Source organism: Antedon mediterranea, chromosome 1 (genome assembly GCF_964355755.1).
Source record: "Antedon mediterranea chromosome 1, ecAntMedi1.1, whole genome shotgun sequence".
Lineage (NCBI taxonomy): Eukaryota > Metazoa > Echinodermata > Crinoidea > Comatulida > Antedonidae > Antedon > Antedon mediterranea.
This window is the reverse complement of record NC_092670.1, coordinates 2,382,962-2,410,170: the sequence shown is the minus strand read 5'-3', so window position 1 is coordinate 2,410,170 and position 27,209 is coordinate 2,382,962. Positions and strand designations below refer to the sequence as shown.

Below are 27,209 nucleotides of genomic sequence, written 5' to 3'. Positions count from 1 at the left end.
ATGGCAAAGTAAGATATTTAATAGATCCCCATCTGCATTCAAAGTTTCTATTTCATTTTTCTGACATTTTCTGTCAAGGAAGTTGAATACTGTCTTGTCGAAAAATTAAATACTGTAATTAGTAGTGGCAAGTTTGAAAATTGCTTTATTACCTTAACAACCCCTTTTGGATTCCGTTGGTTTGTATCATTAACTGATGATTCTTCATCCTAGTTGATCATCCTAGGATGAAGTGTCCTTGTTATGCTCATTGAATCTTGGAAACAGCATTCAAAAAATAAACATTATATAAAATATCATAAAAGGTTGTTGTCTCATAAAAGATCGACACCAAACAGATGCAATGAAAAAGCAACTTTGAAAGAGCAGAATGGAGATGCTGACTATACCGAAAACTACAGTATGACATTTATCATTTCATGTGTCATCTCAATTTCCAGTTGGGGAATTGAGATGAGTTTGTGGATGAATAGCCTGACCCACAGACAATCGCCTCATTACAATATTTTTTTATTCCTTTACCAATTTAAAGAGATAAAGTTCTAAAAGATGTACCGGTAGTTTTAGGAAACACAAAACAAGATGTGCGCTTGAGTACAAATCCGTTTCGGAAATTTAGTTGATGATCACCTTTCATACGGTTCTGTAGAATAACTATTTTCATAAGATTTTGTAAATGGAAACTTAATGATAAATTTCAACGGTTTTTACATATATACCTATTCGTAATGCACATAGGCTGTCTAAACCCACAGGGCTTCAACATGGTATAGTAAATAGCAGCCATTTGGAATTTATGCTGCGCTAATTGACCCCCTTCTAGAATGTCAAGAAACATGTTTTCTTGCAGTTCATTTAAAACAGTTATAACATAATATATGACGTCACAACTACCATATGACCATAGGTACGTCATATGGGAATTTAAATATGCTAATTAGAATGTTTAATATCACATTTACTGTATATCTACTCGTAATGCACTTAGGTGGTCTAAATCCAACCGTTAAGGAGATATGAGGCTTTAAAATAGCAAATGGCGGCCATTTTGAATTTATGCTAATTAACCCACTTCCGGATATCCGATTTTGGTAAACTTTGGATATGATGTTCTTGTTCACCATATCAACCAGACAAAACAAAACAAAATTCTGTTGCAATTTGTTCTAGGTTCAACCATATTTTTAGTGGACTATTTATACCTTCTGATCAATTTGAGACCAAAATTACCTTGCTGTGACCACAGTGGTTGTCGAGGTTTAAGGACCTATTGGTGTTTGGTATTAAACCTTTCACCCTGACCTTTTGCCACATTTTCAAAATGTGTAACCAAGCCAAAAATGATTGTTTGACCATTCTAAACCAATTTCTGAAGTCAAATTCTCTGGACCTCTAAGTGCATACGAAAGTTGATCTAATGTAGCTACTAGATAAAGGAAACAAATGTTTTAGTTGTCAATTTTTAATCGTTTTCTAATTTAGGCAAATTGGCTACACCACAACAGCATTGCGTTTTATGTACTTGAGTAATCCTTTTATCTCAGCATTTTAGTACTTGCAAAACAAATACCTTTTAAATCAAATAATTTATAGAGACTAAACAAGGTGGAGAGGGATGTAATATCACAGCAATGTGATACTGCCCTCTAGAGAGAAAAGGATAAATAGATATCGAGACGGAATCAGTGTCGATCAGTGTGTCCATTGAGTTTTCAGTGAGTATTCGGCCTAACTTACATATCTAAAAGTGTATACTTACCAACCCCATTTCTCCTAGATGGTTCAATTTGGCGTCCCAAAACCAGGGCATCTCCCCTTCGCGGCTTAACTCACGACAATGATGAGGTACCTGTTGCACGTCGTCATACCGCCCAACAAAAACTCACTATCCTTGAACTCATGCTCGGTCAGATCGCTAATTTTTGCCCTATAATTTCCCGGAATACCATTGTTAAAAGCTCCTCCTCACTTTTTCACAAATTTGGCAAACAATCCAACTTCATTATGGATTCCAGTCAACCGGCGCCCATTTTATTGATTTTGCTGATATACATTTACAAGATAATGAATGGCCGGAAGATCTCTATCAGCGCTTAGTTGCTTTCGTCCATGATAATTTACTACGTCAATACGGGGGCATTTCCCACCATGATGCCTAAATACAGGAGGACGAAGAACTTTCGCCCTCGTTGGAAAATTTAGTAGTTCTTACCTGGCTCTCTCTCATCCACAAAGGCCTTCCTAAGTTAGTTAAGCAAAGGTATGGCACTGAGCTCCGCACTCGAACACCGGTGTCTCTTAGAAGAGTTACGAACTGTGGATGATGCGCATGTTTTTCGGTCATCCACATTTTGCTCTCCTTCAGCTTCCACACCCCGCTCCACTGATTCACGCCGAAATTGCAATCCTCGGCAGTCAGAAATATTTTATTAGATAAAAAAAACATCCAAATATGTAAAACAATTAAAATGGAAAAGTGAGCACCGAAAAAATAAATAAAGATTTCCTACCATTGGTTGAAAACTCAGAAGTTGGTGGTGAATTTCTTTGCTCTTTCAGTCTTAACTTTTGGTAGTAGTTTAGTTGGTTGTCACTTGTTAAAATACTTTTTAATCAATAAGGTCAAATTCCTTAACAGAATATCAGAATAAATATAAAATCAATAAATTATTATTATATGGTACAGTTTTGACTCTTTAACACCTAATGATATTATTATTAATAAATCGTATTCTTTAATTATTAGATTTGAATGATAACGATTACAATTTGAACTTCATAATAAGTCCTTTACTACTTCCAAATCTTCACTTAGGGAAATATATATTATATATACCTAACTTTTTCTTACATTCATCCGCCTTTTTCTTTTTAATTTTTATATTTGTTACTATATGGTGTATTCACTGAACCACTTTGTAAATCAGTAAATTTGAATTGAAAGTATATTTCAGTTTAAAGAAAGAACAAATAAATAAATGTCAAATATTAATCCTTAGCAAAAAAAAAGACATACTATATACATAACAAAAAAGAATATTAGAATATAAAATCAATAAATCCACATATTATATGGTACAGTTTTGACTCTTTAACACATAATGATATTATTATTAAAAAATCATATTATTACTATTATTAGAATTGAATGATGACGATTACAATGAACTGCTCACTGATGTATCAAAGTGGTGGAAGGAACGTGGAAACATTCACATGCTGAGAGTGTTACTTAGCGAGTTCACGTATCGTAATACAACCATCACTTTGACAGAAATACATAATCAGAATACACCCTATGATCTGATTAGTTTACTTGAGCGTTCTGGACATCTCAGACCGGCAGACATTAGTATCCTCGTTGAAGCTACTAATATATGCGGACTTCAGGGAGTTCAAGACGTGATTACGAAAATTGTGAAATTACCAAACTTCAAATCCGTTCCATTCAGACATTTTTCAGAGCATCGAAGAAAATTGATAGCGTTTGGTCAGCAATTGAATACAGAGAACATGGTAACTATTGGCCGCCTTAAAGGCATTAAGGGGGTCAACAAAGACACAGATCCGTTTTGGTTAATCTTGAAACTGGAAATGAAAGGCACACTTGCAAAAGGAGAGAAGATGGACAAATTCATTAGACTGCTTACAGATAGAAAGATGATGAAAGAAGTGGAGGCATTGACAACATTAAAAGGTAAAAAAAGCAGTATAAGCTCATTCATAAATACAGCAAAAATCCAAAAAATAACTTGATATAGGTCTGTAGTAGAATGGTTTTAGGGAAACAAATTATATTATTGATAAAAGGCTTTTTAATTTTATATTCATCAAAACGGATGTTGTAATACTGTACTAAAATTAGAACAATCAAGAAGTGAAGCTGGACCATCAAGCAATACAGAAAGTATGTTTTTTAATTTTTTTTTCAAGTGAATTTTCTGTTATTGCAATATGTAAGTCAACATTGTGTTTCAAATTCACTTTAGCCCCTTTCTCACAGATGTGCCTGCAATATACCGGTATATTATGCTGGCGTCGTACCGGTATCGTTACCGGCATATACCCATTCTCATTGGACTATCGTGCCAGTGTAAGATTTAAATGTGTCCGGTGTTTGAAAGTGTCCACTGGATAATTTTCAGCATTGAATAGTGTAATACCAGCTGTTGAAAATGGCTGCAACCACCCGGGCAGCTTTCATCGATAAAAAAGTAGGACCATCGACATCGACATCATATTAACCCCGTAAAAACTAGGGCACTGGACGTTCACCAACTCCCGTTAGGGTAATTATAATTCCTTAGAATACCAACTTTAATCGCAAAATATCAAGTCGATTGAAATAAATATTACTATTATTATATCTGGAGACATATAGTCTAATCAAATTAAATTGTTTGTTTTTGATTGAGTAACAACCTGTTGTCAATTTGAAGTAAATCGACAACTTGAAAAAATATATAGCCTACCGGTACTGTATTATTATTTCTAGGGAATGAATATCACTAAATCATATAGGCATAGGGCCTACCTATTTTCGTTCTCTCGAAATATTATTTCATTGGAATTCGAATTACTAATTCGCAAGAGAACGAAATAATTTCCCTCGAAATTATTTCGTTCTCTCGATCATTCCTTGTCTCGAAGTAGTAATTCGTTTTTTATATTGTTCAGTTCTTGAAATCTTATTTTGTTCTCCCTAAATATATTTGTTCCCTCAAAATATTTTTCAGTTCTCAAAATATTATTTTGTAATATTCATAATACTGTTACTAATTTAATAATATTAACTGATAACAAAAGTGCTTTAAACAAGTAAGTTCGCTATTGTTAACGTGAGTTCTTTTTCATTATATTTTTTTTCACAGATGCCTGATTTTTGGTTTTATTTAATAAAACATTGAATTGGTTAGTCACAATATTTTTTTTGTTTCTAGAGATTTTACATTATTTATTTATTTATCTAAAATACATTTGAAAAATATTGTTGATGCATATTACCAAAAAATATTTATTTTTTTATATTTTATATGGCAAAATAAACACCTTAATTGCGCATCATAATTATTCGTTCACTCAAGGGTATTTCGGTTTTTTGTTTTTTTCGAATAATCTAAAAAAAAAAACCGTCCACCTCTCCTAAGGGACCACTTCTCATAATTCCGTAACGACCACCTTTCGCAAATTACCACCTCTATTGAGGTGGTCACTTACGGGAGGTGTAGTCGGTAAAAGAAGTGGTCGTCTACGAGCGGTGGTAGTTTATGAAAAGCAGTCCGTTATGAGAGGTGGTTACCCCTTCAGGAGGTTGTCCATTGTGAGAAGCGGTCCTTTAACAGAGGTAGTCCCTTTTAAATATTAAAGGTGGTCGCTAACAAGGGTGGTTGCTTACGATCAGAGTGCTAAGTTTTGAAAGCCGATCACTTACGAGAGGTGGATAGACTGAAGGCAAGTAGAGAAATACATTTGCACACGATTTAGACATTTTAGGTTTGTAAAATATATAATATTTTATTAGCTGGCGATATTAACTACATTAGCTGTGAGGCAATTTTCGTTACTACATTACCTGTTGAGTTGTACATTAGTATAATGTTAATTTTTATTTAATAAATAAGCTGTTGGTGTTTCTACATCATTAGCTAGTTCTAGGTTTTATTATATTGGTGGATTTGACTTTTCTACACTAGCAGTTTTGAACAGGGCCTACTGTATTAGTTTAAAGGGAATGCTACAAGTTGTATTATTTTTTTTTATTTATCGTTTTGTGTACTAAAGTGGCAGCATAATCAGTATTTATTTTTACCAGATGTCCAGCAAGGGTAATGTCCCAATTGGTAATTGCCACAATTGTCAGGTCAACCTCAAAACAGCGGCTCTCGGGACCGGGAGAGTTGTATGATTTGTTTTTATAAATTTTTTTTTTGAATGCGCCTTGAGCACTCTTGAGTGGTATGTGCGCTATAAAAATCCTGTTATTATTATTTGTTATTATTATTTCACCTTTTAGTCGTGTCTGTCTTACAGTAAAGTGATCTTTAATTGGAAGAAGACCAGTACAATTACTTGTTTTTTATCACAGATGATTATAAACTATTTATTCATCTTGTCTGTACTCATACAAAATAATAAAACGGTCGCTAAATGGAAGTGTTTAAATTGAAGTGATCTTTAATTGGAAGAGGACCAGTACAATTACTTTTTTTTATCACATGATTATAAACTATTTCCTCTTCTTGTCTTTATTCATACAAAATAATATAACGGTCGCTAATTGGAAGTGTCTTAAACTGAAGTGATCTTTAATTGGAAGAGGACCAGTACATTTACTTAATTTTGTCACATAATTAAACTATTAATTATTCTTGCCTTTACTCATACCAATTAATAAAAATGGTCACTAATTAGAGGTGTCTTAAAGTAAAGTGATCTTTAATTGGAAGCGGACCAGTACAGTTACTTAATTTTGTCACATAATTAAAACTATTAATTATTATTGTCTTTACTCATACCAATTAATAAAATGGTCACTAATTGGAGGTGTCTATAAGTAAAGTGGTTTTTAATGGAAGAGGACCAGTACAATATTACTTGTTTTTGTCACAAAATTAAAACTATGTATTCTTTTTGTCTTTATTCATACTAAATAATATAATGGTCGCTAATTGGAGGTTTCTTTAAGTAAAGTGATCTATAACTGGAAGAGGACTAGTACAGTTACTTAATTTTGTCACTATCATAATTAAAACTATGTATTCTTCTTGTATTTACTCCTACCAATTAATAAAATGGTCGCTAATTAGAGGTGTCTTAAAGTAAAGTGACCTTTAATTGGAAGCGGACCAGTACATTTACTTAATTTTGTCACATAATTAAACTATTAATTATTCTTGCCTTTACTCATACCAATTAATAAAAATGGTCACTAATTAGAGGTGTCTTAAAGTAAAGTGATCTTTAATTGGAAGCGGACCAGTCAGTACAGTTACTTAATTTTGTCACATAATTAAAACTATTAATTATTATTGTCTTTACTCATACCAATTAATAAAATGGTCGCTAATTGGAGGTGTTTTAAGTAAAGTGGTCCTTTATTGAAAGAGGACCAGTACAATTACTTGTTTTTTGTCACATAATTAATAACTATATATTCTTCTTGCTTTATTAATACTAAATAATATAATGGTCGCTAATTGGAGGTGTTTTAGGTAAAGTGATTTTTAATTGGAAGAGGACCACTTCATTTACTTGTTTTTGTCACATACTTAACAATTATTTATTCTTCTTGTCTTTTCACATACCAAATAATATAATGGTCCCTAATTGGAGGTGTTTAGGCAAAGCGATCTTTAATTAGAAAAAAAAATTAGTTTGGCATCATTAAGTATTATTGGTTATTAAAAGAAGACAAGACAAGTGCAGGCGTGATAAAAACAACCACCTATCATAAAACGTATGATACAGTATTTAATAGTGGACGCATTTCAATCCATGGGTCAGACATTATTAAACGGGCCGGACAGCATTAAATTGTTGAAAAACGCCCACGAACCCGTTGAAACATGCAACTGGACACTATCCAATGCTGAAAAGTGTCCACCCGAACGCGATTTTTTTTTCGTACATAAGTTGGGGTCCCCCTCATGAAACGTCACAAAATAAACATGAATAATTATCAGTTAAATTTGTTGTTCCGTGTGCACCCAAGCGTAGGCCAATAGCAACAAGAAGTGATTACACGAACAACTGCGATACGATTCTTTCTACAGTAGGCCTAGGATTCTAATCTAGGGATTTTTATTGTAGTCTGACTTGTATCCTTCTGCAGATGACACTACAGCAGCATTTGAAGCCTTCTTTGACGATGAAGATGATTCAGTTTCAGTCATGGGCATAGCTTTCTCAAGTAACAATAATTGGCTGGTTTCAAACGTTTGAAGGGTTTGGACAAAACTCATGGCTGGAATGTTGATCTTGTCCTTACTTTCATAGGACTTTAAATTCTCTAGATCCTTCAACAGACTATCAACCACTCTGTCTTTGTCTCCGTAGCGTTCATCTAACACTTCCCAAGCTCTAGCCACATCGATACATCCTTTAACCATGTTTCTTTCTTTGCTGTTAATCATAGATTCAGTTAGCTGGTAGAAACATTCAATCTCAGTTAGATTAGTTGCACAATGTGTAAATAATTCTATAAATCTTTTGTAATCCCGGATGTTGCCATTAAATGTAGGATACTTCATCTTTGCCATGGTAGGCGTTGACCTTGCCATAGCAGGTCGAGGTGTAGGTGAACTGAATGCAGGCGGCGAGGCAACCGTACCAGCAGGCTGCGTTGAGGCTGATGTTTGAAGAGGAGTTGTTGGAGTTGAAAATGGTACATCGACTGTAGATTGTGAGTGGCGCAGGGTAATCTCCCGTTTTGCACATACCAACTTTTGAAGGAAATCCATCTCACATTCTAACATCCATTTCTCTTCCGTTTCAAATTCTCCCTGGTCTTCAATTACATCAATCAGTTCAGAGTGTTTTAACTCAACTTTTCTGAACTGTTCCTCCGCCTTGATAATGTAAGTTTTTAAAACATCTGGTTCGCAATTTTCTTTAAGTAGTGATTCTATCATGGACAGAGTCCTTGTTAACTGAAGTCAATTCACGTGATTGCCTTCGTAGTGGAGTCTGTTAGGGATATTTTGGTTCACTTTTTTCCAAAAGCATCAAATTTGGTATACAGGTTGCCCACCCTATACAAATTAAATTTTTGATGGGCGCCAAGCAAAATGACCCCTTGGGTCACCTAATTTGCATAATTTTAAATGGCGGACACTTTCGTTTAAACAGTCTATATCTCTGAAACTACTGGTCTACTACTACTCGGATTGTGTCATACCTAACACACACACGTCACACACACCCGCACAGCTACTACTAGAATAGACATGGGTTTAGAGACTACTAATTAGGCCTATAGTATTAATAGAAACTATAATTTTAACACGTAATTCTTTAGTAATAAATTATATTAAAAACCGTATCCGGATATTCACCCCCTGGACATTTACCCCCCGGACAACTACCCCCCGGACAACCACCACCTGGACCACTACCCCCTTAGGACAACTACCCCTTTAGGACAACTACCCCCCGGACAAATACCCCCCGGACAACTACCCCCTTAGGACAACAACCCCCTTAGGACAACTACCCCCTGGACAACTACCCCCCGGACAATTACCCCCTAGGAACAATTACCCCCGGACAATTACCCCCCGGACAATTACCCCCCGGACAATTACCACCCAGAAAACTATCCCTTTAGAACACCCTAACCACCCAGACCATTCAACAACCTGACTCTGCAACTATTAATTAATAACTATATTTTAATTCGTTACTTTGACGAATTACTATTCATTATTGTAAAAAAAAGTAAAAGATTGAACATAAATATAGCCTGGTGGTATAAACTGAAGATTGTCACACATGATCATAGGATAGTCGAACGTATTATATAGTACTCCATGTATTTACTGTAAAGACTGGGTTCGCTAATAATAATAATAATTTTTGCGTCAGGACAATGCTTCGATAACCACTGGTCTTAAAAGAATTAATTTTTGTCTCAAATTTGTCATATATGTATTTTTGTACACTTGAAGAATAATATCACTTTTGATATTTGACCTCAATGTTCACTCACCGAATAAACGTCGATCTTTAAATAAATTCCCCTCAAATAAACGGTGACCATGTCACTCCCATGAAACATCATATGGAATAATCGGCGTCTATTTCCATTAGATTATACCCCCTCCCATTGAATAAACAACTTTCTTCCAATAAATGTCCACCTAAAAACCACCTAAACAATAAACAGCCCAGGCCGTTTTTTCAATAAATACGGTACTTTAAATCTAGCACATCTAGGGTCTAGCGTGCTGTTAAACAGAATAATCGGTTAAAAACGGGTGTTTCGAAACTAGAGACCCGAGACCAGAGACCAGAGACCCGAGACCCAATACGAAAAGGGAGACCTAAATATACGAAAAGGGAGACCCACGTACGAAAAGGGAGACCCCACTATACGAAAAGGGAGACCCCACTATACGAAAAGGGAGACCCTAATATACGAAAAGGGAGACCTAAATATACGAAAAGGGAGACCAAATATACAAAAAGGGAGACCCAAATATACGAAATGGGAGACCTAAATATACGAAAAGGGAGACCCACTATAATTAGAAAAGGGAGACCCCACTATACGAAAAGAGAGACCACACTATACGAAAAGGGAGACCCTAATATACGAAAAGGGAGACCCAAATATAGGTCTCCCTTTTCGTATTGGGTCTCGTGTCAGGTCTCTGGTCTCGGGTCTCTAGTTTCGAAACACCCGTTAAAAACAGATGATTTCATTTTTACAGAAACCGGTCCTATATATTTGTCTACTTTTGGATTGGGGGGGGGGGGGGAGGGGTAGTTGACCGGGGGGTAGTTGACCGGGGGGTAGTTGACCGGGGGGTAATTGACCGGGGGGTAGTTATCCTAAGGGGGTAGTTGTCCTAAGGGGGTGGTTGTCCGGGGGGTAGTTGTCCGGGGGGTTGTTATCCTAAGGGGGTAGTTGTCCTAAGGGGGTAGTTGTCCGGGGGGTAGTTGTCCGGGGGGTAGTTGTCCTAAGGGGGTAGTTGTCCGGGTGGTAAACATCCGGGGGGTAACTGTCTAGGGGGTAGGTGTCCTAGAACCATTAAAAACACCATAAACTAAAGGCTGATTATTTCGACAATCCACACAAAACGCCGCTATTCTTCAATGAAATCGCACGCCGCAACAACAGTGGAGATAGGCCTAGAATCGTACCGCACTTGTGTAATCACTTCTTGTTGCTATACGCTTGGGTGCACACGGAACAAGAAAATTTAACTGATGAATTATTCATGTTTATTTTTAGTCCAGTCCCTAAGGGGAGAAAAAGGGGTGGGATGTTACCAGACTGGATACAAATTATTCAATATAGCAGTTTGGTAGAGTATAGTGTGGAGATGCCAAAACAAAGTTACTGGAAATCTGATTTGACCTCTGTGACCTTTGACCTCAATTTTTATATTTTTCTATTATATAACAAAAAATCGCCATATCTTGACAACGCATGGACATTTTACATTTATTTTGTTGTCAAAATGCTTGGAAGATACATATTTATATTCGCTACAATGAAAAAAATTGTAAAAAAATGGCGGCAAAGGCTTTATTTTTCAGTTTGACCTTGATCGCCTAATATCTCAATAATGCGCAATCTCAGAGATTTGAGAATGGGCTCAAAATGTTAAGAAAATAAATCTAATATTTAGTCTAATGCAAACTTTTTTCAAAAAATTACCATAAATTAAGTTTTTTTGACCCTTGACCTCTAATGTTTGAATATGTCGATATCTCGGTAACTATTTTTCCTAAAAAGTTCAGTTTGGTGTCAAATTGTTCAGAATATACACATTTATATTTGCTGTAACAAAATATTTTGGCAGAATTCAATTGGAAATGTCAATTTGAGCTATGACCCATCGTTTTGTATATATTTAGCAACTAATAATCTATAAAAAGAGAACGAGAGAGGGGAGGTGGTTGGGGTGGATGGAGAGACGCATATTTTTTTACATGTTTGTTACACAAATGTTAAACTCTGTCTACACTATCAAACTTTATGTGACAAAAAAATGTGATGTGCCCATATATGGACACGAGGACATCATCACTACCATATTTGGGGACATCAAACCTTTTTTGTTAAACTAGTTTGATAGTGTAGACAAACATGTAACAAAAATGTCTCTCCATCCACCCCAACCACCTCCCCCTCTCTTGCTTTTCCAATGCTACTGTACTGCATGCATCTCTATACACATCAAAATGGCCACCAGAATTGTACTGTTTTAAGCTACATTTGAAAATAAGTCCCAGAGGATGGGTGTATTGTAATGTAAAGAATTATGGCAATTGTTTGTAATGGGAAAGTTTCAAAACTACATTTGAAATATTTGCTAATAATATCACATGCTATAATTATTAATTATTATTATTATTAATTATATATATAATTATTGTCCCGCTGACAAAGTAATTTGTACAAATATTTTTGTTGAATATGCAATTTTGATGTCACATATAGTTATTCACTTTCACCAAAAATTGGATCGGAAAAAAATGATAAAGTGCACACCTAAAAAACTGTAATTTAAAGCAAAACATAGGCAGGAAGTCAATGTGGTTTTGGTTAAATGTTTAAAAGTGATATTTACTATTTTTTAGATTAGCTCTTTGATTAAACACCTCTTCCAATGCAGTGAAGATCTTAAGTGTCTCCTTGTCTTAATAATCTTCCTTAACTTCTCTTTGAGCGATCGTAATCCATATTATTTTGTTGAGGTATAATAATTCCCTCTAATATGGTAATGCCTGTTTTATTGAGTCAAATGCTTTCTGATAATCTCTAAATCAAAGATTTAGTGATATTCATTTCATTTTTATTTTAATTGATTGATAAACTTTATAAGATGGTCCTACTCTATGAAGCCTTATATCTTGGTTTATTTATTTCTAGTCGGTCTCTGATTTTTTTGATTACTTTTTGTACATGTGTTAATTTTCATTTGGTCGGTAATGATTGATGTCAGTTTTGTCATGATTTTGTGGATCATTGCTTCTCTTCATTTTTTCTGGTTTCTAATATTTTGTTGTATATTGTTATGAGCTGGATGTGTCATTGCCTCATGTTCATCATCAGTGTTGGAGCTTTGTTTTCTTGCATTTGCCTTAAAGCCTCTTTCACTTTCTCTACAAGAATAGATGGTAATATTTTTGAATGCTCACTGGTTCGTTTTCCTTTTATATTCCACTACAGTATGTTCTTGGAAAGAAATCAGCTTTGTAATTAATTTGTCTTTGATCCTTTTCAGATTTCTAATATTTTAAGCATATGTTTTTATTTTTCACTTTTTCTTCGCTTTTTTCTCACTGTTTTCAACATTTCATTTTTTCAGCATACTTCAAGCAATGAATTGGTAATTAGGTCATATGTTTTATGAGTATCAAAACGCATTGGTTAATTCTTCTTTTTTTTTCTTTAAGATCTTGATGTTAATCAACTTTAAGTTTATCTACTTCTATGTTGATATTGAGTGTTGCTCTTACGGTGTATGCCTACCATGCGATGGAATTATAATATAATTTCAATATTGAAATTAAATGAAAATTTAAGTTTAAAGAAAATTGTAAAAGGTAAACTAACTAGGATATTGAGTGAAGTTCTGGTCAATTAAATCTATATTTTGGGTATATAAGTATGACACACGCACGCTTAACAGTATATCCTGGTCATACCTCAAACTGCGATAACTGGCATTTTCAGTAAAAATATGATAACATCTTCTATTAGAGTTAATATAAATGTTTACATTCTGAACAATTTGATACCAAACTGAACTTTTTATGACATTTGGTTACAGAGATACAGACATATTCAAACAGTAAAGGTCAAAGGTCAGTAAATGACATTTCCTGTGAATTTGGAAGAACATGTTTAATTAGAGTATATATAAATATGTATGCTCTTAACAATTTAGAACAAATTTCAAGAAATTTTGACCAGTAGTTATTGAGATATAGTAAGCCAAGGTCAAAGGTCAAAACATTCAGAAATTACATTTCGGGTCGTTTAAAAAAAAAAGTTCTATTAGAGCGAATATAAATATGTACCCTCTGATCTATTTGACACCAATATCATTTCAATTGTCCAACCCGTTGCTGAGATATGGCTGTTTAAGATAGAAATATAAAAATTGAGGTCAGAGGTCACAGAGGTCAAATCAGATTTCCAGTAACTTTGTTTTGGTATCTCCATATCATGTTCTATCAACATGCCAAAGGGCACACTTGTATCCACTATGGTAATATCATTTCCCCTTAGGGACCGGACTATTTGTGACGTTTCATGAGGGGGGTCCGCAACTTATGTACGAAAAAAAAAATCGCCACCCGGACACTTTTGAATGCTGGACACAATTCAATCTTACACCGGAAATATAACCGGTATATACCGGCTTTCTGTGAGAAAAGAGTCGGGCATATTCAAATAATTATTGAGGGCGTGCTTTATTGTTATTATTTTTGTCTAGCAATATATGGCGGCGAATTTTAAGTTACAGATTATTATCTTCCTTTATAGCATATCTATGCAATACATGCTATATGTACAGTATATTGTGCATATATTATACAGGTACAGCAATTAAATAGCCGTCATCTCATCGGCAATCTGTAAAACACCTTAGAAGGCTGTAAAATTTACAAGGCGACGAAGGGTCAGGCACCAACAAAGAGCTATGGCCTAATGCTACAAATTTCTTCTTGTCCCCTTATTTTAAGCAGCTCTCTTATCCCTCCAGTTCGACATTATTATTGTTAATTGAATGAATCGGCGCCAAAGTGACACTTGACCGCGCAAGGTGTCAAAGCCTCGACGGGAATTAAATATAACCCCGGAATGTAACGGTGTTACGTTCTCACAGAATGCCCGTCTGGCATTGTGGGGAATATCCCTAGTAATATTACTAGGTCTAAAGCAGGTCATGTTAGGCCATAAGCAGTAAATTCTAACGTTTCATCTCGTTCCGATGTCATGGATCTACAATTTCTTTACATATTTAGAATAATAATTTATAAATAACAACATATCAAAAGTTCTCCATAATCGTGTTAGAAAATTTTGAGAAATTACTGTTTTATTTTGGTACTTTATTTTAATATACACCGCGTGAGTGATTTGGTCGGGCCGAACGTTACACGTTCAAATTATCCGCAACGTCTTAAAAACTGTACCACGTGATCGTATTTCACCAATCATGCTCTGTTTACAGATGAGGGGAATCCCCAAAACTCACACACGGCAACGTCACACGTGGACAAAAATATTCAATCATGATGAATGGAGCTAGACGTGGAGGAAAATTTGTTTGATTCCCCACCGAACAAATGCTACTGTAAACGAAGAAATGATGCATCTTATGATCATCCTATTGTATTGAAATAGTCTCCTGCTCATATAAGAAATGGGATTTTTAGAATGTTACCACTTAAACCAGTGTGCTATATTAATAATATTCGTACAGAAAGGCTAGGCTAGCTAGCTACGTCTTTAGGCTCTAGCCTAAAGGCTTAAGGTAGCACACTGGCCTAGGTCTGGAGGTGTATACTAGGCTACTCTCAAGATAGCATAGGCTAGGTAGGCCCAGCAGCAGCACAGTACAGTTAGGCCTGCTACTAAACTATAACTTAATGGGCTATTTAAGTTAAAACGGCGACAAACGGAATACAAAGACACAGGTGAGGATAGCATAATTTTAGTACATTTTGAGCAAACATAATAAATACACATTAAAATTAATATATTATTATTTATTATTATTAATAATTACAATTGTTTGAAATAATTAATTTGGTCTGGCCTAGAGTAAGCAGGCTTTCCCTATACTGTACCTAGGCTATCCTATTTAGTATTATGCATTCATTTTGATGGCCTGGTCCGAAGACTAGGCCTAGTATTCATACATCAGCCCGGTATTATTTTTATTTATAAATGCTTAATTTTAATTAAAAATAATTTATTTCATTTCAACTGTATCATTTCAATTCAATTTATATTCAATTATTTATGTCTAGGTTGTCTAGTGGAAAGGAGGCACAAAAATGCTGAACACGTTCACTGATTCTGGTAAGTTTTGGATCCTTTTTTAATGTAGAGATGAGAAATGCCAAATGATTTATGTTTTGTTATAATTATATACAATAGTAGTAAAATTAGTAATGAAAGTTTAAAATAGTAATGAATGCAAGAAATAGCTGAAAAACATCCATTACTTTAAAAATGTTTTATATACCAGGTTGCATTGTCAATAAACACTATATAGTAATGGAAAGTGTGTGGTAGAGTAAGTAAAGTTGAAAATGTTTCAACATTTCTGTGTATGGTTTACCACAAATCTGAACTAATTTTTAAATATAAAACCAAAAAGATTCATTGTAATTTAATAATATTCAGTTTAACTAAAATATTAAGTAATCGATATAAATTAGATAATCTATTCTTGATTATTTGTTACAGAAATGATACCAACTTCAAAACAATTGTCATCATCTTGAATTTTTCATAAACTTCAAAACCATCAACTGGCTGAATGTAAAATACTTACTGCAAATGTTGCTGAATCTATGTTTAATTGTACCTACCTACCACGTAGTATGTACATACTGTTTATGAAGGATATTCCACATAGTAATTATTACTTATTAATTAGTTAAAGTATATTTGCTATTTCCATTGTACACTGGCCATGCCGCACCTGAAATTGACAACTTTTCTACTTGACTACTAGTTATGCTGGTACAACGTATCTAGAGAAGAGTAGGATTATATACATTGTATATTGGGCAACATGTAGGGTTGTAAAAAAACACAAATCCAAAAGAAACAAAAAAAAAATAAATGAAAATACATTACAAGGTATTTGTTGTATATTGTGTGTATATTATGTCCATCTCATATCATTATCAATAATAATAGTTCTCTCCACAAGACTTACATTCATGTTATCAATATAAAAACAGTAAAAATGGGCTGGCAGGCCTACTTATCTGGTGTTTCACAGAAAAAAATGGGTTGTTTTTATGGAAGCTCCTGGCCTAAATTGGCACTAAAAACTCCTAAAAAATGCTATATTTAAGTTACAATAAATAAGTTATTGCATAATCATTTATTGTTTGTGTTGAAAATTTACTCAGATGTCACTAACCTACTAGCATACCCATTGCATGAATATAAATATTATTATGGCAAGTCATTTTCTAAGAAATCATGTAGGCTTACGTACTCCTCAAAAACAAATAAAACATCAAAATTATCTATAAAATTAGCAAATTCTCAGCTGGTGCAGTGCATCTTCCTATATAAAAAAAATCATCAAGCTGGTTTGAAAAGGTTGTTTATCAACCCTCTCGGGTAGTTGTACAGAAAAGGCATAGTATTTATTCAGGCGCCTTTTACGGTTTGAGTCGAGTTCACACAAAATTGGCACTAAAAACAAAAAAAATGCAATGTAAGTTACTATCATATTATTGCATAATAATTTCTTTTGCGTTGAAACTTCACTTGTGTGTCACTAACTCACTAGGATACCCATTGCATGAATATAAATACATAGTGAGAGTTGATTATTAAAATATAACTGCTCAAAAAACGACTAAAAGATATTAAAATTATCTATAAAATTGGCCAAATCTCAGTTTTTGCATCTTCATAAATAAAACCTCCCTGAAGCTGACAAGCTGAAACTTTGAATCTTGTTTAACAACCCTCTCAAATAGTTGGGAAAAAAATATAAATATGGTATGTCAATTAGTTACGAAGATTTTGTGTCTTAAACATCTTGAAAAGTGCAATTACAACTAAATAATTGTAATTTTTCAGTTTTCCTCACATACAAAATACTTATTTTTTAAATTTTAAATTTTGGATAAGTGTTCACAATATACTGGAATACTCACAGAGAAAAGACAATTGCATTTGGACAAAGACTTTTAAAGATATTGGCCCATAAAAGTACCTCCAGACCTCAAAAAGTGCCTTTTTTGCAGTAGTGGGGTACCTTTGAGAGGCCATTGCTCAAAAGTGTACAAGTATTTCATGGAGAACTTTTGATATAGTATGTGTAACATATTCATTTCACAATATCAACTTCAAAATGTAGATCCAAGAGGTGGGAACGAAATCCATGTTCTAGGCATCTTTTGAGCTACTGCTTATGGCCTATGTCGATGCCGGCATGATGCCAAGACGACCCGTTCTCACAGAAAACCATACCGGCATGGTAATGGTATATTCCTGGCACACAGCTCTGTGAGAAAGGGGCTTTTGAGTATTGTACTTATTTAATAGCATTCGTATGCATTTTAACGATCTAATAAGGTCACAAACTGCATTATCTATATATAAATTATGGTTAATTCTGACATAGGCGAGCACAATGCAAAAACTTCTCTACAAATCTCCGCCTTGGATACCTACCTTATCTATCCGAGATGTACCGCGAAACGTAGATTTGATAACATTAGTGTGCACGCCGACGCTATTGTTCCATATTTATATCTTAGGAAGATGTTATAAAGAGTTTTTTAACAACATTTATGATTTCAACATTGGATTTTCCTCTCAATTTCAATTCTTCCCGGTCAAAGTAATTTCCGGGTTTAAGATAAGTTCAACTTAGTTTCAAATATTTTCTCTCTTTTATACACAAGGGAGCAGTTAAAATAATAGATTTGACCTTAAAGGTGACTGGAAACAGGCACTTTCCATCAATCAATACAGTGTCCCTTTGGAAGACGAAAAAAAAAATTGGCCATTAATCATAGCCATTTCAGTTTTTTGTTTATTTTAAAACATACCACATGTGAAGGTACAGTAGTTAAATAATAGGAATTATACTGCAAATTAATAAAGATCAAATTAAATATACGACATAAAGAATCAGAATATATTGTGGGGAATAGTATTATAAAATTACATAGGGAGATTTGATAAGACATTTTTCGAGTGAAATCCCGATAGCTGAGTTTTATTGAGTAGCTTGCAGGAATAACTGTAGGCTATCTTCCTGTGTCCCGTTAGGACCGAGATGTCTGCCCATGTTGCAAGCCGTAATGTCTTCTTTCTTGGGCCCACTCTGTCACGGCAGTTAGTTTCAAAAGATGATTAAATTAAATAATGTATTAATAATTATTAGGATGGTATTCATTTGAATAAACGCCTCTCCAATAAAACATCACTTTGAATAATAACCCCCCCCCCCCCCCCCCACAACCCAACTATCTAATAAACGTCCATCCACATATTTATAATAACACAATTATACTATTTGTAGTAGAATTCACCGCACTGTTATCTGCAATTTACCAAGCATTTGTTATTCTTTTTTACCACTTTTCATATCTATGAGAGGATTTCATTTGATTATAAATGTTACCATATTATTAGAACTAAAAAATTTAACATACGGTATATCCCTCGAATAAGTACCTCCCTCAAATGACCTCCGCCTCAGCTCCCCAAAGGGCCCTACCAAACAATAAAAACTATAGGCCTACTTTAAAATGTTATTAATCATCTAAAACACTGTGAAACAAAGTAGTTTAGTTTTACGAATGTCAAGCATTTTCAATAATGGTAACCGACAGAAAATGTATAAGGAGAACATTATCATTCCGAGAACCATCGTCTACACTTCCTAGAGGGGGAGCGAGCGAAGCGAGCTCACCCTCTAGTATGTAAAAATAAATACTAGGGCCTATAATGTTTTCGTCTTTAAACTGGTATAAATAAATAAGTCGATTCTAATAATTTAAAAGGCCTGCCATGCATACCTGCATGCATCACACGCAATTTGATATTTTTTAACCTAATCTATAATTTTAACGCTCTAGTGAATGATTCCAATGCCATTTTGCAACTTGTATTACAGTTTTGTTCTATAAAGTTACCAAAAAGTAACACAAAATGACTATCAACGCTGTGGTCTTAGATTCTAGCCATTACTTCAATAATTGAGGAAAAGTGAGGAAAAACCTAATCAAAATGTCTCAGAATTAACAATTATGCATTTTTAAATGCAAGTATGAAATTAATAAACAATTTTAATAAAATACTTGATTATGAACAATTGGAGCTTACTTTAAAATAAAAAGTAATAGTACAGTATATGTATGGGAAAAAATGTTAACAAGATGCATAAAATAAAATATTTTTAAATAATATTATGTCCCATCCGTAACAAAAATGTCTGTCCCGTTAAGTTCCTACGAAAAATGTCATCAATATATTTTTTTTAATATGATAGTTTCAAAATATTTGTTTATAATGTATTACATATAGTTCTTAAAAGGAGAAAACAAAAATATTAAATTGTGGTATTAATACTTTTAACTGAAATGTAAAAAACACCACAAAACTATGCAAGGACGGGACAATTATGAATTTTTAAATGCATATATGAAATTTAATAAACACAATATGTCTTATAAAATGCTTTACCATGTACAATAGGGACATAGAGTAACTATATCTGGCAAAAATTTTTTTAAAAGATTCATGGTTTGTGAAATAATTAGGATTTAAATGATACTATATGTCTATGTTTTTTAAATATGATATTTTCATCAAAATATAACATTTTCAAAAAATGTGTTAATAATCTAATGATAGTCCTCAGGAGAAAATGAAATATCAAGATTTTTGGCATCATTAAAATAAATGTAAAAAAACTGCCTAAAACGATGAATTTGAAATGCATGTATGAAATTAATAAACAACAACATTTTAATTAAATACTTGAATTATGTATTATTGAACCATAAAGTAACTATATCTGTTGATAAAACGGTAATAAGATGCATAGTTTATGAAATAAATAGAATTTTAAAATGTCCTGTCCGTGAAATATGGTTTTTTCATATTTAATATTCAATAACTTATAAACTATATATCAGAAAAATAAAAAAAATTTTATTTAATAAACTTCTACTTTGAGAAATGGCCAAGAGTTATATCAAAATTAGTAAATACAATTGTTCAACCCACGGACCAAATACTGTGGAATGCCCTATTTGGTAAATTACATTGATTGTGTACTAATTTTAATAAGTTTTATTTTCAAGACTTAACTCCAGTGGAGATACAGGCTCGGGGACCAGAAGCGTACAGAGCATACAATGAAGCCCTGGAAGAAGGAAAAACTGAAGTTAAACAGGGCAGAGTTATTTTTGTAGGTCTTGAAGGAGTAGGAAAAACTTCTACTATCAATGCTTTGCTAAGGAAAGGGTAAGCAAATCTATTAAAACTGTAAAATCAAATTAAAAGATAGCAAACACATACAATTACAATTAAAAGTGATTTTCAAATAAAGTAACAATAAAATACACTTCTCAAAAGAAGTATTTGCACTTTCTTTTAGTTTCATGTTACAATATTGTTTAAAGGTTATTATTATTTACATTATATGTAAGATACACTTTACAAAATTATAAACAACTTAACATCTTCAATAGCTGCCAGAAAAGTAAAGCATGTCACTAAATAAATGTGTGCCTCCATCCAGAATTGTTTCCACTAATGAACTGAATTGTGAACATTACAAACACTGAAAATATAAAAATACCATTTCATTACCATCGCATTTTACAACATTTCCTATTATACAAACTTATTTCTGAAGTGTGAAGTTGATTGACGAAAGGGTGTAAAACACATTAAGTCATCGGACATTGATACCAAGAATTCATAAATACCTATTTAATGTAATTTTGCCTTTTCTACAAAAAAAGCACATTTTGTGGACTTAACTAATATAATATGACGTAGTATAAACAAATACAGTATTCTCTACCAAGAAAGCATTTTTTCTTGTCATTTTTGACATTCGATATTTAATTTAATCAACATTTCTTTTATAGTTTTAATCCAAAGCATGACATAACTGATGCTATAGCAACAACAACGGTGTGCACTCAAGATGATGTCGATGAAACAACATTGAAAGAAGAACTACCAGACACATGTAAGTATCATCTTAAGATGCGTGAAATAATGGTTCCATAGATGTTTAAAAAATTGTTTGTAGCACATATAATTCCAAGTATACTGTCAAAATCAACCAACATTTATTGACACAAGTACGCAAATATTTCTTTTGTGACAAACCCATATTTTTCTGGCTGCAGTAAAATCATTATTTATAAAATATAATAACTGATTTTACAAGATTTAAAAAAATACATTAACCTTCATATATATGTCACAAGTACAGAAAAGGTAAGCCAGGCCGGTGTATTGCATAATCAGTGATTATTCTATTATTTATGCTGTAATGGTAAACAAAAGGAAAATGTTAATAACCATAGATATAAAACAAGTAAAAACTACAAAAATTTTGATGAAACTAAATTTTAAACTAAATCTAATAACTGCTTTTCTGGACACACATTTAAAATTTATAGCTAAGGAACAAAATTACAAGAGTAGAAAAATACGAGAGTGCAGAAGGAGGCCAAAATAAGTTTGGAGACAAACTTAAATAAATAAAAATAAATTAATAAAATAAAACTGGATTACAATCGTAGAAAATAACATAGATAATTGAAAACTTTGAAAATTAGTTCATACAAGTGGCTAATATTCAAATCAATCCACCGTGATTAAATAGTAATTTTTTTTCTCTTTTATTGCTTTAAAAATCCCATGTTAAATCCTGTGTTGTTTTAGAGACAATGTATGATTCTTGTTTAATATTTATTTATTTAATCTGATTATGTAGTTGTATTGTCTTGTTTTATGGATGTTATTTATATAATTTGTTTTACATACAATTTCTTGATTACTACTTCAATTCAAACAAATTTGAAATAAATTGATAACTTGCTTCTTTTTACCTAAATTATTTATTTATAACACAGAACTGGATTTATTCTGTAATATCATGGATATATTCATTATTCAAATGTGTGTGATGTATGTTTTGTTTTGAAAGCTTTGTACTATATTGCATAAATTGTTGGTTTGTTGTACGGAGCCGCACGTCCTTCAGGGGACAGTGGGTTTTCTGCTTTTGCGACTCCTGAGCTGACATGGCAAATGAATCAATTAAATGTGTGTTTCTTCCTTTTTAACATTTTAATAAATAATTAACATATTCATAGTGTACAAGCAAAACAACAATAATATACAAAAACAAATTACACTTTTTTTAAAGCTTCTAAAATGTATGACAAAACAATTGCTAGAGAAGTGGTGAAACAAATGAAAGTAAAACAAAATACAACAGCATCTACAAAACAGGCTTCTGGCAATTATGAAAATGCTCCCATGAAGCATGTGAAAGAAGACAGAATAGAAGAACAGTCAAAGGAAAATTCAGCACAATCAACTAAAACAGAAGAAAGCAAAATGGATGAGGGTAATAAAAAATGTTAATAGGAATTTCAAGTGCAGGGCATATTATTATTACATTTCACACTTAATATCTCACTGTCTGCTCTACCAAAACAAGCACTGAATTTTACATGGGCTGACTTGTGGCCTGAGCTTTGATATTCGATTTATTATTAATATTATTTGATTTTTTTCATTTATTCGATATTTGATTTATTGTCTCTTTTTCTTTATATGCTTACTTAGTTAACTATATTATTTTAGTTTGAAAAGGGTCTTAGAAGTGACAAGAATAATTTATTCTTCTAGTATAGATCCTCAATATGATTCTAGTTGCTTTATTGTCTATCATGTAAATCTTTTCTGTATTCATGTCATATTGAAATAAAAATAACCGTTGACGGATAAAATAAAAAGATGGAAGAGGTGGTTAAATTGAGTAGAAGTTTACTTTAGAACAGTTGGTGTCTTCAAATGTTTGATCCATAATACAAAACAAATATACAAAACTATAATTTTTTGTTTGTTTTGTTAAAACTATGGGCCTCTCTGTCTCGAAATAACTAGACCTACTATTTTCAAGGCACCTCTGCTCATGTTTTAACCAGAAAATATATTTGTTATTATTCTCAAAACAAACTCAATGAATGAGGAACATCTTAAGAGGCATGTGCTAAATTCTCCTCTTACTAATTGACAAGGTTTTTTTTCAAGATATATGGCAATTGAAAAGTCACTATCACAACTCTTCTTGTCAATCAGGAAACGAAAAGCAGCCTAGAATTATTAGGAAAGCAAATCCAGGACCTGAAATCATCGGAAACGTTGATATTCTATCGTTCCTTTACCCTTTTCACTTTCATTTCTAAAAATTAAATTGTCTGACAATGTACTTTTCTACATTAATTATTAATTTTTTTAATTACCATTGATAAAATAATTAGAATCCTATAATAAATTATCCTAATAAAAAGCCTATAAAAAGTACATACAGAAAGTTTGCGGTATATATGTCATCAAATTAATTATATTATATTGATAGAGACGTAGAGAACTGTTGAGTTTCTCGATGTTTCGATCAATATACTTTGATCGTCCTCAAGAGTGAGAATGTCACTCAAAGTATACTGATCGAAATGTAGAGAAACCCAGAACTAAATATACATGGTGTACTGCAAACTTTATATAAACATTTGATCTCGCCATGCAAACCTTCAAATAATATATTACATACAAAAACATAATATTGGATATATTTGTCAACTAATGAATTTATTTTAATGAATTTAGTATAATATTTTTAAATATAGAGCAAGAAAAACTCCAGACAAAGATTCCTTCAAAGACAGAGTTTGAGAAAGAAGAAAGTGATGACCAGACAAAGATTCCTTCAAACATTGGAGATTTAATAGAGTTTGAGTTGAGCGACGACCAGACGACTAGCGACAAATTTGTGATGAAAATCTGGGATTTCGGAGGACAACCAATTTATCACGTGATGCAGCGGGTAAAATGGTTAAATTTTATTCAATGAAGTCCTTTTCTCACAGCCGTGGAAGATAAATGCTGGAATTGATGCCTGCATGGTTACTAGCATATAAATATATAACTATCTATTGTGCTGAGAATATACAGTATATACCAACTTTAAGTTGGATATAGATTATTCTTCATGGTGCCTGCATAACCCATTCTGACAGAAAATCATGTATAGTATATTCCACATATATTCCCAACACACAGTTCTGTGAGAAAAGGGTCAACGTGTTAGTTCTACCTGTACAGGTCTTTCTCTAATAAGACAATCAAAAGTTAGGAAAAGCCAACACTAATATAGTAAAAAAATCAACAAGTAACATGTTATCCTTACGAATTTTAGCAATATGGTCAAATATCTCTATCACAAATCTGTAATAAATTTAGTAGCAGTATAGACAACATTCTTCTGTCCAAAAATTAAAACACTACACTAACAATTCCAAATTTAAATGTCATTGGTATTAAAGAATTTGTTTATATTCACCATTTATTTAATATCACTGTTTTATTAATCTCATAGATCTTCATGGTATCTTTTGCTGTTATTTGTGTAGTATTCAACCTTTGTGATGATCTTGATGCCCCAGCTAAGGTTTTGGATCCAACAACTGTAAGCAGCATCATAATAAGTTTGTTTTAAATTATAATTTGGTCACAATACTATATTTATACTATTAGCTTTATAAGAATTCTCAATGATATAATTCATAAAACAAACTATTTTATTAATTTCATTTCCTAAAAAATGTTTGAATACCTCTCTTGGATACGTCTGGTGAACTTGCTTCTAAGCTTCAAATGTGTGATTGTCTACTACCACAAAGATATGTGGTAAGAGTTTATTTGCAGATTAAACTAAAAAAACTGTATTACTACATTAGAATAATGCAAGAGATTGAGATGTTACTATTGTATTTTTAAATTTAGGGTCAAACATATCCACATCGAATGACAAATCTGGAGTTTATTCTTTCTTGGATTCGTTCCATATACACAAACAGTAGACCTGACGCAAAGATAAATGATCAGCCTTGTCCTCCTGTATTACTGATAGGTACACATTTAAATGGCCTTCAAGGAAATGAAGCAGAAAGGAAGCATAAGGTATAATGAATGTTTAACATTATAGACTCTATTTTACAAAGTCCTAAATAATTTGTTCTGTTGTTGATAATTGTAAACTGGGGAAATCATTTGATATTAATATTTTTCAAAAACAACATAAAGAATATTCACTGTAAATGTTAACTAAACTTTTTACTTTTGAAATTAATAAATGTTAGATAATCATTCTGTTGACAAAATGTACATGATTAATTTTATTACAGCTTGCAGAGATAAAGGAAAGAATATGGCAAGCCCTAAAAGACAAACCATATGCGGCTATGGTGTTTTCAACTATCTTTACCATTGAAAACAGTGTACCATTTGCACAGAGCAATGCTTCTGTCATCATGAAACATATACTGGACTTTTCCAAGAAAATGATCCGTACATTGCCAATAAAATGGCTGCGAGGACAGCAGGAAATCCAAAGCTTCAAAAAAGAGCACATCTATTTACAAGCTTCTAAGGTGAAATACAAGCATGAAAATAATCGTTTTAAAAATATGCTGATGTAATATTATTAAGAAATTGGTACACACTGAAAAGCAATAAACGCTTCTGTAAATTCAAATATTACTATTATATCACTGCCATATGGAAAACAAAGTATTTTATAAACAATTCATATTACTTGCTTTTTTTTAAAATAAATACCATTTTGATCTGTATTTGGATAGAATTGACTGTAATGTTGCATCTTCATTATACTGATGATGTTATACATTTATAAATAATATATATATAATAGATGCAATTCAGAAATTAATTACAAAAATGATGAAAATAAAGTACTAAAATCATTATAGTTATTTCAGATTGTAAATGTTTATTATGAACCTATTTTCTTACAGGTACACAATTTACTAAAAGACTGTGAAGAAAATCAGCGATTCCTGCTCGAGTATTTACATGACATTGGCGTGATTCTCTACTACCCAGATGATGAGGCACTAAGAGATATAATAGTTATAGATTTGATGAAACTAGTTGACATGTCAAAAACATTCATCACTGTTAAAGAGCCTGAAAATATGGTTAGAAAATAAGTATTTTGACACTGCTTTCTCCATCTGTATTTCTATTCTAGTATCTATATATATAAATCCAGTATGCATCATGCTAAAAGGTGAAAAGTAAGATTTTTTTTGTTATAAAAATATAAAAAAAAACATACTTAATTTTATTAGGAAATAATTTTATTTCAGTATCAACAGGTACAGTGTACAATCATTACAATAACAATTTTGTGAAATTTGTTATTTAACTGTACAAATAAATATACAGGTATACAGTAATACAAGAATCAATATTCTCAATATCCTAATTTTATTCAGAGTTATTAAAACATCTTCTTACTAATGTTCTTAATAAATATTCCCAAATAATTTGACTAATTGAAAACTACACTGAATTTTATTTATTTTTTAATAGGAGCCAGTAATGTGGAAAGCTTGGCAAAGACTGGACACTGGCATTTTAGAAGTTGGTTTGTTAAAATATCTGTGGAAAGAGTTTTGTGATTCTGATGAGA

The 27,209-nt window shown here is 32.6% G+C and overlaps 1 protein-coding gene and 2 long non-coding RNA genes across 3 annotated transcripts; all 3 read left to right on the top strand.

Moving 5' to 3' along the window:
* Positions 1-23,074, top strand: LOC140051115 (uncharacterized). The gene is made up of 6 exons (XM_072096237.1): positions 1-8; positions 324-457; positions 3,143-3,697; positions 20,764-20,926; positions 21,559-21,662; positions 22,854-23,074. Exons 1-6 carry the CDS (start codon positions 1-3, stop codon positions 23,072-23,074), a joined length of 1,185 nt encoding a protein of 394 aa, XP_071952338.1.
* Positions 14,797-16,753, top strand: LOC140053163 (uncharacterized). The gene is made up of 3 exons (XR_011846029.1): positions 14,797-15,381; positions 15,718-15,769; positions 16,160-16,753. It is a non-coding gene; the product is annotated as an uncharacterized lncRNA (long non-coding RNA).
* Positions 23,075-24,508: 1,434 nt separating the features above from the next.
* On the top strand, positions 24,509-25,586 carry LOC140053196 (uncharacterized). Its single transcript, XR_011846062.1, has 3 exons — positions 24,509-24,539; positions 25,092-25,181; positions 25,499-25,586. It is a non-coding gene; the product is annotated as an uncharacterized lncRNA (long non-coding RNA).
* Positions 25,587-27,209: the final 1,623 nt, after the last annotated feature.